The sequence below is a fragment of the Polychytrium aggregatum genome (genome assembly GCF_025602895.1).
Source record: "Polychytrium aggregatum strain JEL109 chromosome Unknown BJ171scaffold_4, whole genome shotgun sequence".
Lineage (NCBI taxonomy): Eukaryota > Fungi > Chytridiomycota > Chytridiomycetes > Polychytriales > Polychytrium > Polychytrium aggregatum.
In genome coordinates, this window is record NW_026516206.1 from 446,794 (window position 1) to 461,744 (window position 14,951).

At 57.2% G+C, this 14,951-nt stretch overlaps 5 protein-coding genes across 5 annotated transcripts; 3 read left to right on the top strand and 2 right to left on the bottom strand.

The window, feature by feature from the left end:
- Positions 1 to 175: 175 nt before the first annotated feature.
- On the top strand, positions 176 to 2,655 carry BJ171DRAFT_489286 (3-oxo-5-alpha-steroid 4-dehydrogenase-domain-containing protein). The gene is made up of 9 exons (XM_053109467.1): positions 176 to 384; positions 487 to 525; positions 686 to 760; positions 954 to 1,104; positions 1,248 to 1,319; positions 1,534 to 1,693; positions 1,794 to 1,868; positions 2,104 to 2,203; positions 2,346 to 2,655. Exons 1-9 carry the CDS (start codon positions 282 to 284, stop codon positions 2,474 to 2,476), a joined length of 906 nt encoding a protein of 301 aa, XP_052970621.1. The 5' UTR covers positions 176 to 281; the 3' UTR covers positions 2,477 to 2,655.
- On the bottom strand, positions 2,624 to 5,304 carry BJ171DRAFT_209892 (OPT oligopeptide transporter protein-domain-containing protein). The gene is made up of 2 exons (XM_053106352.1): positions 4,982 to 5,304; positions 2,624 to 4,836 (listed from the first exon to the last, which is right to left on the bottom strand). Exons 1-2 carry the CDS (start codon positions 5,273 to 5,275, stop codon positions 2,809 to 2,811), a joined length of 2,322 nt encoding a protein of 773 aa, XP_052970622.1. The 5' UTR covers positions 5,276 to 5,304; the 3' UTR covers positions 2,624 to 2,808.
- Positions 5,305 to 6,216: 912 nt separating this feature from the next.
- On the top strand, positions 6,217 to 7,738 carry BJ171DRAFT_577648 (cyclin-like protein; the record flags this gene model as incomplete). Its single annotated transcript, XM_053113828.1, has 7 exons — positions 6,217 to 6,304; positions 6,400 to 6,466; positions 6,589 to 6,664; positions 6,847 to 6,987; positions 7,115 to 7,290; positions 7,392 to 7,555; positions 7,671 to 7,738. The coding sequence occupies 7 exons, from the start codon at positions 6,217 to 6,219 to the stop codon at positions 7,736 to 7,738; spliced, it is 780 nt and encodes a 259-aa protein (XP_052970623.1).
- Positions 7,739 to 8,709: 971 nt separating this feature from the next.
- BJ171DRAFT_489295 (uncharacterized protein) lies at positions 8,710 to 10,857 on the top strand. Its single transcript, XM_053109468.1, has 6 exons — positions 8,710 to 8,976; positions 9,086 to 9,220; positions 9,314 to 9,452; positions 9,591 to 9,766; positions 10,040 to 10,205; positions 10,436 to 10,857. Exons 1-6 carry the CDS (start codon positions 8,966 to 8,968, stop codon positions 10,802 to 10,804), a joined length of 996 nt encoding a protein of 331 aa, XP_052970624.1. The 5' UTR covers positions 8,710 to 8,965; the 3' UTR covers positions 10,805 to 10,857.
- On the bottom strand, positions 10,844 to 14,881 carry BJ171DRAFT_489299 (uncharacterized protein). The gene is made up of 8 exons (XM_053109469.1): positions 14,472 to 14,881; positions 14,035 to 14,364; positions 13,490 to 13,895; positions 13,231 to 13,331; positions 13,031 to 13,109; positions 12,718 to 12,827; positions 11,465 to 12,577; positions 10,844 to 11,288 (listed from the first exon to the last, which is right to left on the bottom strand). Exons 1-8 carry the CDS (start codon positions 14,682 to 14,684, stop codon positions 10,947 to 10,949), a joined length of 2,694 nt encoding a protein of 897 aa, XP_052970625.1. The 5' UTR covers positions 14,685 to 14,881; the 3' UTR covers positions 10,844 to 10,946.
- Positions 14,882 to 14,951: the final 70 nt, after the last annotated feature.

Here is a 14,951-nt window from a genome sequence, read left to right on the forward strand (position 1 = left end):
CTCAAGGTGATACCAAATGCCGTCAACCGACCATGGCCGGATTCCAACTTTTGCTGCACCTTGGTCTACAGCGTGTATTCATATTCGAGATGAGCAACCGCGAGGGGGCCGGAAATAATTGATAGTGATATTCAGCTGGCTCGATCGACCAAAATCAGCCGTCGTGCCCACGTGAGTTTCCGCCACAAACGAGGCGCCCAAACCCCGGAGCACCCACACAGCTTCGTCGCTCGCCACCTCGCCTCATCGCCCTTCCGCACCCCCCTGCCATCCCGCCTGCAATGCGCCTGATCGTCAAGAAAAGAGACGGAAGCACCCTGACCGAGCTGACCCTCGCCGACGATGCCAAGGTCAGCGACGTCACTGCGGCCATCCACAAAGCCAGTAAGTCATATCCCGCCGCACGCCATCTTCCGCCGCGTCCCGATCCTTTAACGTCTTCTCAGCTCTTGTTTGGCGGCTAACGGCAACCGGAACCTTCATCAGAGCCCAAATACTATCCATCTCGCCAGAGACTGACCTTCGGTAAGAGCAGGGCTCTGGATCAATAGCCTGAAACGGCTGCCAGCGTACGAGCCAGGGTCGACAAAGACGGCATGCCATTCGCCCTGGGCTTTTGGGTAGGACTCGGCAGCGTCCCGCTTTCAGCCTCGCAGGCATTCTAACACTCCCCGCCGCGGAACAGACAAAGGAGGAAAGGCCAACGCCAAAGTACTTGAAACCGGCAAGTCGCTCGCGGACTACGAGATCAAGGACGGAGGTAGGGTTGCCTCCCCTGATCGTCCTATGCCTGTGTCGAGGGCATTCCCTCCTACCCTCTGGCGCAATCGCAGCCAGTGCCGCGACTCAGCCTCGCCAAGACAGATGATGACAGTTCTGCGATACAGTTCGTACGCTTACCAGGCTCTCTGCCGCTCTTGCCCCGTTGCAATCATGTCCTCTCTGAACCCAAGATTATATTCTCTTCAAGGACCTTGGCCAACAAATCGGCTGGCGCACCGTCTTCGTCATCGAATATCTCGGCCCCATCCTGATCCATGTGCTTCTCTACTCGCTGGCGCCGGTCATCTACGGCCAGGGCTTTGAGCCCACCTCTCAGCAAAAGTAAGTCTTTGCCCAAGACCCATTCTCCGGCGGCGGTATCCTGGCGATCCACCACATCGCCACCGAGGATAGCTGGCCAGCTTGAATGCATGACTGGCTGGATCGTATGCCGGCTCAGGACTCACCCGGCTCGCCCCGCACAGGCTCACCTTTTACTTGAGCATCGCTCACTTTGCGAAGAGAGAATACGAAACCTTCTTTGTCCATCGCTTCAGGTATGCATCGCCAAGGGCGTCTCTAAGGACAGTCGTTTGCCAAGCGCACAAGCGATGTCCAGGCTCTTTCTCTGTCGTTGCGTCGGGTCTGAAAGTCCCCGTATCGTCCATGCGCGGTCCGGTTGTAGATCAGGATATAGTGTGATCGTGCTCGTCTGCTGCCTTGGTTTGCATCGACCTCACCTCGGCGATAATCATGTCCCTCTTCTTGCAGCCTCGAGACCATGCCTATCTACAATCTTCCCAAGAACTGCGCGCATTACTGGCTGTCGGCCCTTTGGATCGCAGTGGTCACTTACCGTCCAGGATTCCATGGCGTGTGGCCCGTGCAGTTCAACGACCTGGGCAACTATTTCCTTCTCTTCGTCTGGGCCGTAAGTGCAATGAGCCGCAGTCTAATCAACTCGCGGAGAGGAGGTCGGCCAGTCTTGCTTCGCTTCTCACGACCGCTCGCTCTGTATTAATTATCCACAGTGGGCCGAGGTCTCCAACTATGCCACCCACGTTACTCTCCGTAACCTGCGCCCCGAGGGCTCCAAAGTTCGCCATGTATGTGTTTGCTTGCCCATGCATATGCTCCGTCGACGCGATCCCTCCGGATCAGATCAACACATCGCATATATCATGTGGGCAGTATTGCCATTGCCTGGACCAGACAGTCCTGCTCGGCCTCCATAAACGCTCCCGGCGGCTATCCATGCATGCAGATGCATGCAGATGCGTTCAGATGCGTTCAGATGCGCGCAAGTGTGTGCCTCCATCGCTCACACAGCATAACGTGCAGATCCCTCGTGGCTACGGCTTCAATCTTGTGTCGGTTCCAAACTACCTCTTTGAAATTGTGGGATGGATTGCGTTCTCGATGCTGAACGGGTCCCTGGCCGGTATGTTGGCGATGAGGCTGCCCGGATCCTACACTGTGTTTGACGACGAAATGTGGCCTGGCTCCTGCAACCATCGAGGTCATCCGCGGATCCGCCTGCACAGACACTGATGTATCTTCTTCGGACTCTTTGTCACCCAAAGCCTGGGCCTTCACCGTCCTTGGCGCTGCCCAGATGTATCTGTGGGCCGTCAAGAAGCATAAGCGATACAGAAAGGAGTTTGGAAACGAGTACCCAAAGGGCCGCAAGATCCTCATCCCTTATCTCTTGTAGGTGCTGAGGCCGCCTGTTCGACGACTCGGCTGCTCTGCTCTGCGTTTGTTGTGAGTCCCGAGCGAAATACACCATTTTCAGAGTCGAGGAACACTCTGGCAATCAAGCAACGGACGATGAAGACCTCGAGTCGAGGGTGCGATGGGCCCGTTGTGAATTGTAGATATGTACCCCCTCGTTCAAAATGGATCGACAGAAGCACATAGTCCGGGCACATTTCGCGGACGTTGTATATTTTGGTTGGGCGAAGGGGCGGTCCAACGCCAAAGCGATACATAGCATAATCAGTTTCATAGAGCTACCATAGACACATGACGTTCTTTTGGCCGAGTTTAGAGCGGGTTGCCCATATAGTCGGTGCCGAGGCAGTAAAAGTCCTGGTAAGTGCCAGGGTTAAGGAGCCAGTTGGGCATCAGGAAGCCGCCAACACCGTTTCCGTCCTCGTCCGTCTTGAGGAAGAGGAGCTGCAGGATGCCGATCAGAACAGTGGTGATGGCAGCTCCAGAGTCGAGCGAGGCAGAGAGCACAAAGTTGTACTTGCGCCACCACTCGTTCTTGTAGCGGAACAGATAGAACTGGAAGAAGGTGCCAAGGGCAAGGACGGTAATGACGCCGTTCATGTTGCCGTACTGGGGACCGACCCAGTTGGCCATGATGGGGATGTTGACCAGGTGCCAGTAAGGATGCTTGTAGATCTTGTTGCCGAGCCAGGGGAGGACGGGGAGGAGGAAGCCGACGGGGAAGGCATAGAGCATGTCGTGGTAGAGAGCGCCGTTGCCGAAGAAGCGGGCAGGAGCGATGGCTCCCCAAATCGTACCGGCAGAGTAGAAGACACCATGGCCGGTGGCCTGCCAGTCGCCGTGGCCAAAGAGGGGCGAGAGCGTGAAGGCCGTGGCGATGGGGACGCAAATGAAGGCCGAGAGGATGGCGCCAATGACCTGGCCCGCAACCATGGCACGGGGAGGCACCTTCATGTAGTGGCCGATCTTGAGATCGTTGAGGAGCAGCTGGGCCTGGATCATGACGTTGTAGCCGAGAGACTTGAAGGACATGACGGCGACCGTCTGGCCGGGGATGATCAAGCCAATCAAGAACTCGGTCAGGACGTTGAGGCCAATGTACTGGCCCGAGATGGCGGTGATGACCGTCAGGGGAATCACAAAGATGACTCCAAGGGCGACGGCAAAGATGATGCCCCACCACTGGAGCTTGTAGGGGGTAAAGGCGCCAACAAAGAACATCAGGATGGTCGAGAGCGCGAAGATGGTGAGGTAGACCCAGTTGCTGACTTCGGGGTAGGCGGCCATGAGCTTGTTGTGGATATCCTGGTGATCGGTGTCCTCCTTGAGCTGCTTCATGGCGACGCGGGCCTGCTGGACAATGTCCTTGCCGTACCAGAGAGCGACGTGGGTGATGGCCGAGGCAATGGTGGCAAAGGATGCGCCGTAGACAAAGATGAAGGTGGTGTTGATGTGAATGGGGTAGGCGCTGTTGTAGGCAGCCAGGTCCAGATCAAAGGTGACTGGATCGAGGAGGATGTGGCCGTTGAGGCGCTGGGCGAGGTTGGAGCCGTTGAAGAGGCCGTTGCCATTGAGGAAGCCGCAGCCGTTGGGACCGGGTTTCTTGCAGTTGATTCGCTTCGAGTCCCACAGGTCGCCGGTATAGGCAATCGGAACTGCGATCCAGGCCCAGATGATGTAGCCGATCATGTTGACGAGGGTAGCCCAGTACGGAGTCGTGAGAGGAGCGATAAAGCCGTTGAACTGGGACCAGTCGAGGGTCAAGGCACCGATGCCGACACCGCGGGTGGCCGAGCCAAAGATATTGACCAGGCTGTCCTTTCCGGCACCAAAGAAGCAGAGGACGGCAATGCTCTGGAGGGCAGGCGCAATGAAGCCGGGGACAAAGGCCCAGGCGGCATAGAGACCCGTCCACACCCAGAAGAACTTGAAGCGAGACATCTTGTACTTGGAGGCCGAGTCCTGGGCGAGGACGTTGGCGTCGTGGAAGGAGGAAAACAGCGCAAGGGTGCCCATGTTGCCGGGCCAGTACATGGCGGCAGGCTTGACGAGGAACTCACGGGCAATGCCGGCAAGACCGAGACCAATGCACTGGGTGGCGAGAATCCAGAGCATCGACTGCCAGATCTGGATGTTGGTGTCGCCCATGAACTGGGGGGCGATCTGACCAATGACATTGTCGATGCCGTAGGGAGTACCGGCGTTGGACATGATGTAGATCAGGACGTGCTCCTTGACGGAGAAGGGGCCGGGGTTGAGCGAGTTCTCGACGCCAAAGAGCTTGAAGCGGACATCGGGCAGAATCTTGGCAAACAGGTTGCCCAGGGGATAAGAGATGATCTGAAGGGCGGGACGGGGCGGATGGGCTTGCACTGGTCAACAGAGGTGCATCGTGGAAGGGATGTGGCTGTCCCGGGAAACTGGCAAGCGGACGGACGGCTGTGCGCGTGTGCACCAGAGTCAGGTGAAGACCAAGGCAACTCACCACAGGGACATAGGCGGGGATGGAAAAGGCGTTGGTGCGGAAGCTCAGGACGACGTTGACGGCCGAGGTGAAGATACAGAAGAAGATAGCCAGAAACAGGGCGCGGATGGTGAAGCACGGGATCGAGGGGTCGTCCGTCGTCGAAACCACGGCGCTGACCTGGGAGTAGGCGTTGTGGGCATCGAGATGCTCGACATCGTCAGAGTCGATGGTGGCGATGCCGAGGGCCTCCTTCTCCTCAGTGTCGAGCTTGGGAGTGGTATGATGGTGCTGGTGCTTCTCCGTGTCGGCCATTAGGTTAGAGGCGAAGGTTTATGGTGGGTTGGACCGAGGCTGCCATGCCCAGGTACTTATAGGGCGACGTCGAGCCGCCAGGGGGAGGGGCCTCCTGCAATGCGCCGATTGGCTATGGCTCCTTCCCAGCCTTTTCGCGCCGCACAGGTCAGTGATGCAATACCATCCAGCAACATGCAGTACCATGTAGTACCATGTCGTGCCACCTCCTCACGCCATCCAGCCATCATATGACTTGGGCGTCTGCAACGTCGTCTTGTCTCTCCTCGCTTCCCGCCTGGCCATGGTGCCCCCGGAGGCCCAAGAAACCCTATCGAGAAACCAGCCCAAGTGGGACAACACCACGGGGTACTCGCAGCCGATCTCAGCTGATGCCAAACCTTGGGCCCCATCTGGCTGTTGCAGCTGCATGGCCGAGTATTCGGCCGCAGGATGGCACGAAAACGGGCAAGGTTTGGTTTGAGTTGGAGGAGTGCCAACCTCGACTCGCTTGTCATGAGCAGATTGCCGGGGCTGCTGCAAGGCTCGGCGCGGCTGGTGACGGGGCGCTGGAGCACAGGGCTGGGAGGGCGCCGATAAACTCAAATGGTAAACTTTCGTGCAGCCATCCAACCTTCGGCCGATGATGCCGCAGCGGGCTTGACGATTCTTTCTCCGGCGGTCGTCACCGTGGACGCAAGTCCCCTCCTCCTCGGCCGGCGAGTTTCGGGAGCTGCATCCACAGATGACATGCTGATCGGAGGGCCAAGAGCCGATGCCAGATGTCCACTCTGCCACCATGGGTCTGGCCGTGCCTGGGATCAGAGCGTGTGGCAGTGCATCGTGGCCCGCCAATCGCCACGAGCGCGGCACGTGAACACGGCGAAGGTGGCGAGTGTTGGCCAACGGGGGCTTCTGTCTCGGGGGCGAAGGGGCAGATCGGGCAGCCGAGCAGCAGCAGCATGTCGCAGAATCTGTCGCTGGAGAACACAGTCGTCTCAGTCGAGCTGCTGCTGAGCCCACCGTCAGTTAGGGATGGATTCAGCAAAGGTACGCTCGCTCGTCGGGAATCCTGGCCACCACAGGGCGAGAGCCAGCCGCGATCAGAGGCAGGGTCATAAATAACACATGGTTGACCGCAACAGAACTCGAATATGAGCTCCGCATTGTGGGCTGCGAGCTGATCCAGTCCATGGGCATTTTGCTGAAGCTGTGAGTGAGCCCAAATCGGGCCGTCGTCGATTCCAAACCGGATATGGACAGGATGGGATTCCGAAGCCATCACATGGAATTGCAAGTTGATCTGACAGTCATCACCCTCCCCCGATCCGTAGGCCACAAGTGGCTATGGCAACTGCTCAGGTTCTGCTGCAGCGGTTCTACTACTGTGCTTCATTCAAACAATTCAAAGTCAGGGCAAGTACACTGTCCAACACATATACCGAATGCGATGATTCGGCACGGGCGATGAGGCTGTCGAAAGCATTTGCCCGTCGTTGGTCCTGATCTCAGCTACATCCGAACTCGCGAATCAGCATCTTGGCAAGCGGCTAACCGCCTGGGTCTATGATCAACCCCCTCCCCACTCGCAGGATATTGCTCTGGGCGCCATATTCCTTGCATCGAAACTCGAAGAGTGTCCGGCTCGGATCAGAGATATCATCCATACGTGCCACTATTTGGAAACGGCATTCCGAGGCCAGGAGCACCAGCCGATCGACCCCAGCAGCACGGTATTGTGACTCGGCCATCACCACACAGAATGCGGGCGGTTCGACCGAGTGCATTGAAGCGATGGCCGAAATGGTGAGCGGTGCTATGCGGGCACTCATGGCCATGTTCTTCGTCGCTCACCCATAGGAGATTCCCGAGCTGAACGACGCTCTGATCAATGCTGAGTCGCAGATCTTGGTCAAGCTGGGATTCAATGTTCACGTCCAGCATCCGCACGGATTTATGATCAATTATCTCCGCAGTCTCGGGATGGCCGACAATCGCGAGATGGCTCAGCAAGCCTGGAACTATGTCAATGACAGGTGAGATGACATTGGCAAACCCAGCTCGTACGGGTCGATGTGCAGCGGTAATGGCGGTGCATCGTGGATGTTGCCCTAAAGCAGTCTTCGCTCAGCTTCAGAACCAACTGCTGCGTGTGCTATCAGCCATCGACGATTGCCTGTGCGGCCATATATCTAGCAGCACGAGTCCTCCAGATCAAGCTGCCGACGAGTCCGCCGTGGTGGGAAGTCTTTGAGGCCTCCGATGAAGATATCCTTTTCATTTCTACTTTCTTTGCTCTCGGTGACGGGGCAGGTCGTCTGGACATATCTTGCCGATCTCGGGGCCACGCGAGGCTCCAAATCCACAGACTATCCTTGACCTTAGCCGGGCATATCATTATCTTCATTACATCTAGTGGCCATATCCGGATGCATCTTGAAACTATACCGCACCAAGGTCGAAAAATCAATGGCGTTTGCTTAGATGCAACGGAAATCCTTGATGCGACTGCAGCCAAAATCTTACCTCCGCATCGATGGCGATATTCGCCTCGCCAGAGACGCAGCCGACTGTCGGACACATATGCTGTTGTTGCGGGGAAGCGAAACCCATCAAGCGGTGCTCTGCTCTGCAGGACGCCATGCACTGGTCAATGGGAGGGAGGTAGCGATATCCCTTTGGTGAGCACTCGATACAGTATGGCTCCGAGCTCGGTCAGTGAAAGACCCGATTGACCAGTCCACGGGCGCTATTGCTGGGTGCTACGCGCAGATGATAAGCCACCGCTGCATCGGCCGCCAGTCGTTCGGAGCTGGCATGAGTATTCCAGTTGCTGCATTGAGGGGCTGCATGGTCACCCCAGTCTGGCGAGAGAGCGTTCTTTCTCGGTGCGGTTCGGCTTCTCGGCGTGCTCGGACAGCCAAATCCAACCCTGCACCAAGCCTGGTCAGTCCGGGTCTCGCCAGCACAACCCGCCCCAGCCAAGCGACTCCAAGAGCAAACGGCTTCCTCGGCGAGCCAGGGCCGCCTGCCTGCCCTGTTACATCAGCCCGACGGTCTCGGGACTCCCGCTATCGACAGATGAGCGCCATGGACCATCTGAAGGCTTTTTTCGTGCTCCTCGCTCTCCAGGACAATGACGGCGCTTCCAAGTTCCTGCCGTCGCTGCTCAGCTCGGCGTCCTGGACCAATTACCATCTCTCCAAGTCGTCGCTTAGCAGTCTGCCCTCTCCCACGCAGGATCCGGTCGATATCGCCGTGCTAAAGGCACTGAGTCCTATCCTGGGTGGGCTCGTCGCTGCCGAGAGCAGCTATCACACTCTGTCCTTCGTGAGGTCGACGCTCTTCTTCAACACTGTAAGTGGCAGCTCTGAAAACGGATGGCTTCTGGCAAGCGAAGGTTTTGTCTTGAACGGTTGCATCTGCTGCGTCTGCTGTTTGAGCCGCTCTCCTCTCCCAGCCAACACTCCAGTCAGAGATCTGTTGAATGACCTCGCTTCGTCGGCTCATTCAATCTACCGCACCGCCCTTGCCTGCATTTTGCCGATCCGAACCACCGGATAGAAACTGGTCGATCGATATCAAGCACTTGAAACAACATGCAGCCAGCAGTTCAGCAAGCTCGGTTTGGAGCTGCAGGCATCCCCGTCGTTTGCCCGTTGGCAGAGTCTCAAGCTCGCGCTGGAAGGACTGCTGGCGATTCGGAGAGAAATGCTCCGCAGGTATAGGTCGTGCTTGTGCTGCGTGCATATATCCAGAGCCGTCGGGGCTGATGCCGATTGTCGAAAAGCTAACCAGACTGATGCTTCTGCGCCGGATCTTGTCGCCCAGCTACGCTCGGCTCGGGGAGTTTGCCAGCAATCCAGCCGACTTTGGCGCCATTGTGAGCATCATTGAACCCTTGAAGCAGATGATTGTCGATCTCGATTTTGACGAATATCTCGGGGAGCTGTCCGAAACACTCAAGTAAGTGCGGATTTGTTCATCTATGCCAGGCACATCAGGGCCGAGATTGCCATGCGATTGCATGCGATCATCTCTGACGCCTCTCATGCGCAGACTGGAGCTGGATATCCTCCAGTCGCTCTGTCGAGCACAGGACGCCCTTTACGATATGGACTTCAAATCCTCGACCCTCGATATGTATGCCGCACGAACATCCCTTGCCCGATGGATGGACAAGCTCGGGCTGCAAGCGGTCAGTTTGGATTTGGACTGCGCGTTAAACACTGAACTCGTCGCTGTCGATAGCACTGGCCATAGCAGTGTGTGCATGTCGGCGATGCTCTTCTGGACTCTCCAATAACGCCATTCATCCCGCACGACGCTTGTTCAGTCAAGCAACAGCAAGGAGCATCGAGTCCTCATGTGGCTGAGTGTTTTTGCCTCGGCCACGCGGTGGAAGTTTGACTGCTACTTTTATCGACTACTGAAGAGCAGCGACTCACTGACGTCAAAGTCAGCCACATCAATCGAGGATAAGCATGTCGAGGCACTGTCGTTCCGATCTATGTGAGTGTCCGCTGGACCGGCGCTCCATCCCAACATCCAGAACCATGATCTGGCGAGCAGTTGCGATTCCCGGGCAATAGCGATACCCCGAATCGAATGTGCCCTTGTGCTTGTTACAAGGATCGGCAGCTTCGAGACTGCCTTGATCGCTGCAATTGTATGACCGATGCTGACCTCTTCGGCAAAGATCTATCCGATTGATATCGACGAGCGAGGACAGCGTCATGCAGACTCACGCGGATTCTTACATTTGGACCGATGCACCACATACAGACTGTCGAGCCAGTGCTTGAACCTCCCCCTCAGCAACCTTTCGTTCATTTATGTGATCCCTGCCGGAGGGTCGTACTTCAAAGACGGGTATACGTGTCGGGGACGCGACTCGTATGAGCAACTGCGCGGCATTCAGTCGTTTCCTGCGATCTTGAGTTATCCCGAGGTGGGTAGAGATGACCTCGAGCCTTGACATCCATGGTATTGCACTTGGCTGCTGATGCTGATGTGATGGTTGATAGAGCAAGTCCAGTGGCAGCGTCACATCTGATGACTGCGCCGGGAATGCGTTGCTGGGCCCTTATCATCTGCCCCACTGACGAGCAACTCCTGCTATCGGTCCACCGCCCCGTGTCTCCCTGCTCGGGCTGCCCCTCGTGCATCCTCGACCCCCAGGACACCCCACCAATGTCGCATTGGCCAAACATCATTGGTGTGTTCCAGGATCACTTTGAACTGCGGTATCTGGAGGGGCAGTCTCGCCCGATCCTGGTGCAGCGGACAGTGCAGCAGCGCCCGATGCTTGGGTCAAACTTTGCAAAGCTTGCGTCGCGGTCACAGCTGGCTTCGAGCGGGCTTGTTCAGTTCTACGACGAGGCGGTGGATGTGACCTACTGCATGCACAAAATGGATCGATTCCTGGCTGCAGTCATCATCTACCAAGGACGCGTATCCAACACCGACGTCATGGCGCGAACGCTGGCGCTGTTCACGCTTCTGGCAGAGAAGCTGCAGCTGACCGATGTGTTGCGAGTGTTGAAGTAGCAGTGGCCTCCTCTGGTACGGTAATAAACGACTTCATTCACGGCCTGGGGTACAATTCAGATGCCCGCGAGCACCAAGGGAGGAGCCACGTTCCTTCCCATTCGACTGGCTGAACCACCAACCGTTTCAGCGACGGTGGCATCTATATTTTGAACACCTCGACACGGTACTTGCCAGCGCCCTCGACATCGGCGACCATGCGGCGCCACCGCTTGCCGCCCTGCTGGCCTCCAGACCGAATATGGGCCTGCTCCTTCCTGAGTCTCTCCTGGCGAATCTTTTCGCGAACAAGGGCGCGCTTGGCCCTCTCCTCCTCTTGGTGGAATGGCAGCAGGGCCCCCTTCAGACGCCTCTCCAAGATCGACAGCAGCAGCGTGGCGTTGGAGACGGCCGAGCCAACCGTGGAGAGCAAGGGATGCAGCTCCGGAGTAAGCATGACAACTGGGAGATGCGCATCCAGCAGCAGCGTCAGGGTGTCCAAGGCCTGGTTGGGCAAATGGGGAGCAGGGGGGGGGTTTCGCCACGGTGTACGATTGATGATGGTTCAGCGGACTGGCCACACGGAAGAATGCGAGGATCTTGCGCTTTTGGTCGAGGAACAAATGCGCTGTCGCCTCCGGATGGGAGCAGAACCCGTCCCAGACCCGCACGCAGGCTCACCTTGGTAATCTTTTGGTAGCGTGCGCTTCCTTCATCGTCCCACAGCCACTCCGATGGTATCTGGCGACCTTGCTCGAGCAGCGCGACCTTGGTAGATTTTGATTTGCGGGCCTCGGTTTCCTTGGACTCGGCAGCCAGCTCGATGACGCTATCGGGCTCAACGCGCTCTGATCCGACGACCAGAACAGAGCCCACCCATCGCAGCAGCAGCTCGACTTGATTTACTTGCAGCTGCCGAAGGGCAACAGTAAAGTGATGATCGTTTCTAGGAACGGCAAAGCAGAGCTCCAGGAAGTACCGCTGTGGTACCGTCAGATCGCATTCGATCTCGCTTGACTCAGCCTCAAAGTAGTTCTTGGTAAAGACTGGGTGCCGGTGCACTGAAAAGGCGTCTTTGAGCTGCTTCAGGCGCTTGTCCATGGGGATATCGAACTGATCCGTGTCGCCGCAGATGTAGCGCACAGCCAAAACAACATCCCTTTCCTTCAGATCGACGACGTGCTGCAGAATCAAGGCCACAATCTCGAGATCACCCTTGAGGAGCGCTTTCCGCATATATGACGTCTCCGAGTCATTCATGGCGTTCGTAACGATGCCGTTTTTGAGGAGATACTTGAGGACTTTCCGCGGCCAGAACGACGCGGGATCTTCGAAACAAGTATTGACCAAGGCAACTTGGAGAGGCTGCGAAATGTCAACGTACTCGAATGCACTAATGTCGGTCTTTTGGGCCGGCTTGGAGGGTAGTTTGGAGCCAAGCCAGCCCCCGACCAGGTTTTCGAATTCGACAAGCTGGCCGTCCTTCCATCCCTTGGGCTTTTGAAGCGCAGAGATGAACGCACTGTCACTTGCAAAGCTCAGCTCTGATTGGCTAGCGAGGTTTGGAGTGTCCACCACCCCGACGAGGCCCAGAGGGGAAAAGCCAGTCTCCCCGGCCGGCAGGATCGTTCCTTGGGCGCGTGCCTTGCCGAGGGCGCTCAGCAGATCAAGCTTGGGACAGTAGTACGGGAGGGTGAAGGACGATGCGGTGAACTTGAAGACATCGGACTTGAAGACTGTGGTGGCCGTGAGAGCAAGAATGGGTCCAGAGAGGGTCGAGCTCAGAGTTGAGAGCTGATAACGCACACCAGCGCGCGAAAGCGAGAGGCAGAGATGTTAGGGTCCAGCGCATAAATTATGGCAACGCAGCGCACATGGCTGATCGCAAGTCACGCGCAAGCAACAATCATTGGCGATGAGCGCGGTTGACTAACATGCAACGATCGCCCTTTGATATTGTCTGCTGGCTCAGAGAGGGACTGGACCACCATTTGGGCCTGGCACGTTCCGAACTGGGCGTCGTATACATGGACAAGGGCGTCCACTAGAAGCGGACAGCGTTGCATAGAAGCACAGAATAGTGAGTGAGGTTGTGCGATAATCAACATGGCGACCGACTGCGGAGGAGCACAAAGGACGCCATGTCGAGACGAGCTCGTATCGATGGGTGCCAATATGCAGTGCTGCTGATGGCGATGGCGATGCTGGTGCTGGTGCTGGTGCGGAGGCTCGAGGATGTCTACATACATGTGTCCTGCTGAATAAACGACACTGCCAAATACGATTTGTCGAGCGCCGTTATGTCGATCGATCTAAACAGATTGTCCTGCATCGACGGACACACTAGATCAGTACTCGCATCGTCCATCGCAGCGCGGACTCGAGGGCTCCCTGTTGACCCGGTCTATCGTCGCACGAAAGGATGCAGCTCCGAAACGCCATCTTACATCAAACTTTTTGAGCGGGGACGACGACGCTAGAGACAGACACAATTTCTCGACCAGACCATTGCTCTCCAGCTGAAATAGCTTGATGATGCCGTTGGTGTCTGCGGTGGAACTGGACATCAGCGATCGCAGCGAGGACGCCATGCTCCATCCAGCAGCACCGTATTTGTCTCCAGCGCCACTTAGGGCTGGCCGGAAAACGCTCTGCCCGCGACGCCACCGAGAGGTGCAGCTTGCCACAGACATCCTTGCTACATACATGCAATGCTGATGACTCTAGATTCCGAGTTTTGGTAGGCAAACGCGGTCGGATGGGCATAGTTCGGGAGGGAGGGCACTTCGACTTCGTCGGTGAGATGGAAGCTGAATCGGCCGGCCTTGGATGCAATTTCGATGAAGCGGACCGAGTACACGGTCTTTTGTGCTTCGGCAGTGTGTCTCAGGGCCACGGCCAGGGATTTGGGCCATTTCTCATGCGAGTCAGGCTGCAGGCTCGACCAGATCACAGAAGACGATCTCCCCACCGACGACCGCGGGGCGAGTTCGGCCAGGGGATTGCTCAGATCCTGAGGATAGATGGCCAAGTCTCCCGTTCGAGACACAACGAGAATGCATGACGTGGCAGGTCCGGAGATGGGGCTGAGACTATATACGGGATGAGGGACCTGAGGAGGGGAAGGGGGTGTAAGTCGATTCGCGCCTTTGTCGGGTTGAGGTCCACGCATGTTGTGATCCGAAGTGGGGCAAGATTTGCCACGCCCCAGATCGAGCAGAAAGCGGCACCGCACTGCATACTGCTCTCACCTGCTTCGAGAACTGGGGCTCCCTCGAGATTTCTTGTGTCGACGCAGCGTCGATCCTCCATGACCAAATCAGCTGTCCTGGTTTGTCCTGGGGCTTGGTGGTGGACTCGATCGCCGCAAAGATGTGGCCCGAGGCCCTTCGTCCGAGGCTTTCAACGGCGACCTCGTGAGCATCCGTCGAGTCGACGGTGGGATCGATATCGGCGTCCAGTCGATTGTCGGCCTCGACATTCTCGCTGGCGGCGGGGGCCTTGGATAGGAATAGTGCTGGACAGGAGAATGTGAGTCCGGGCGGGACGGACCACGAGTTTAGACATTCCTGGGAGGCGATCTGGATGGATGTTGCAGATGCGTCAGCGGCAGCCCGGCCACAGGAGTTCCTCGGTACCACTCCTCCTCATCGATGTGAGTGCAGCAACAGTGGCATTATGGACTCACGTCGTAGAGATAGACGCCGCCGCCCTGGACGGTCACAATCGCAATGTCGCCGGCGCGATCAGCGCTGGCGAGATCGACATCGGGCACACACGAGACGAGAGGGAGAGGGGGCGGGCTGGCTTTGGCGGCCTTGGAGCTCTTCTTTGGAAAGGATACTGAAAATGGATGCGGCGAGAGCGGCGTTGGGTCTTGCAGCGTGACGGACTGCGGCATTTTGAGCTGAGATCAGGATCGTGCGAGTATCGTGGATCTGAGGGTGGGTGGGAGCAACGCGGCGAGACTTGGCTCTGGGAGGAGAAGGGGAGAACTGCGTAGATATCCACGATGGCGGACGCAGATGCTGGATGCTGGATGCTGGATGCTGGGTGCCGATTGCCGATTGCCGATTGCCGATTGCTGAAGCAGCGAGCATCGGCACCAGCGCTGTTTCGGGAGACGGCCAAAAAAGAAAACCAGCGCGCCATATTAATTAAGCCCACG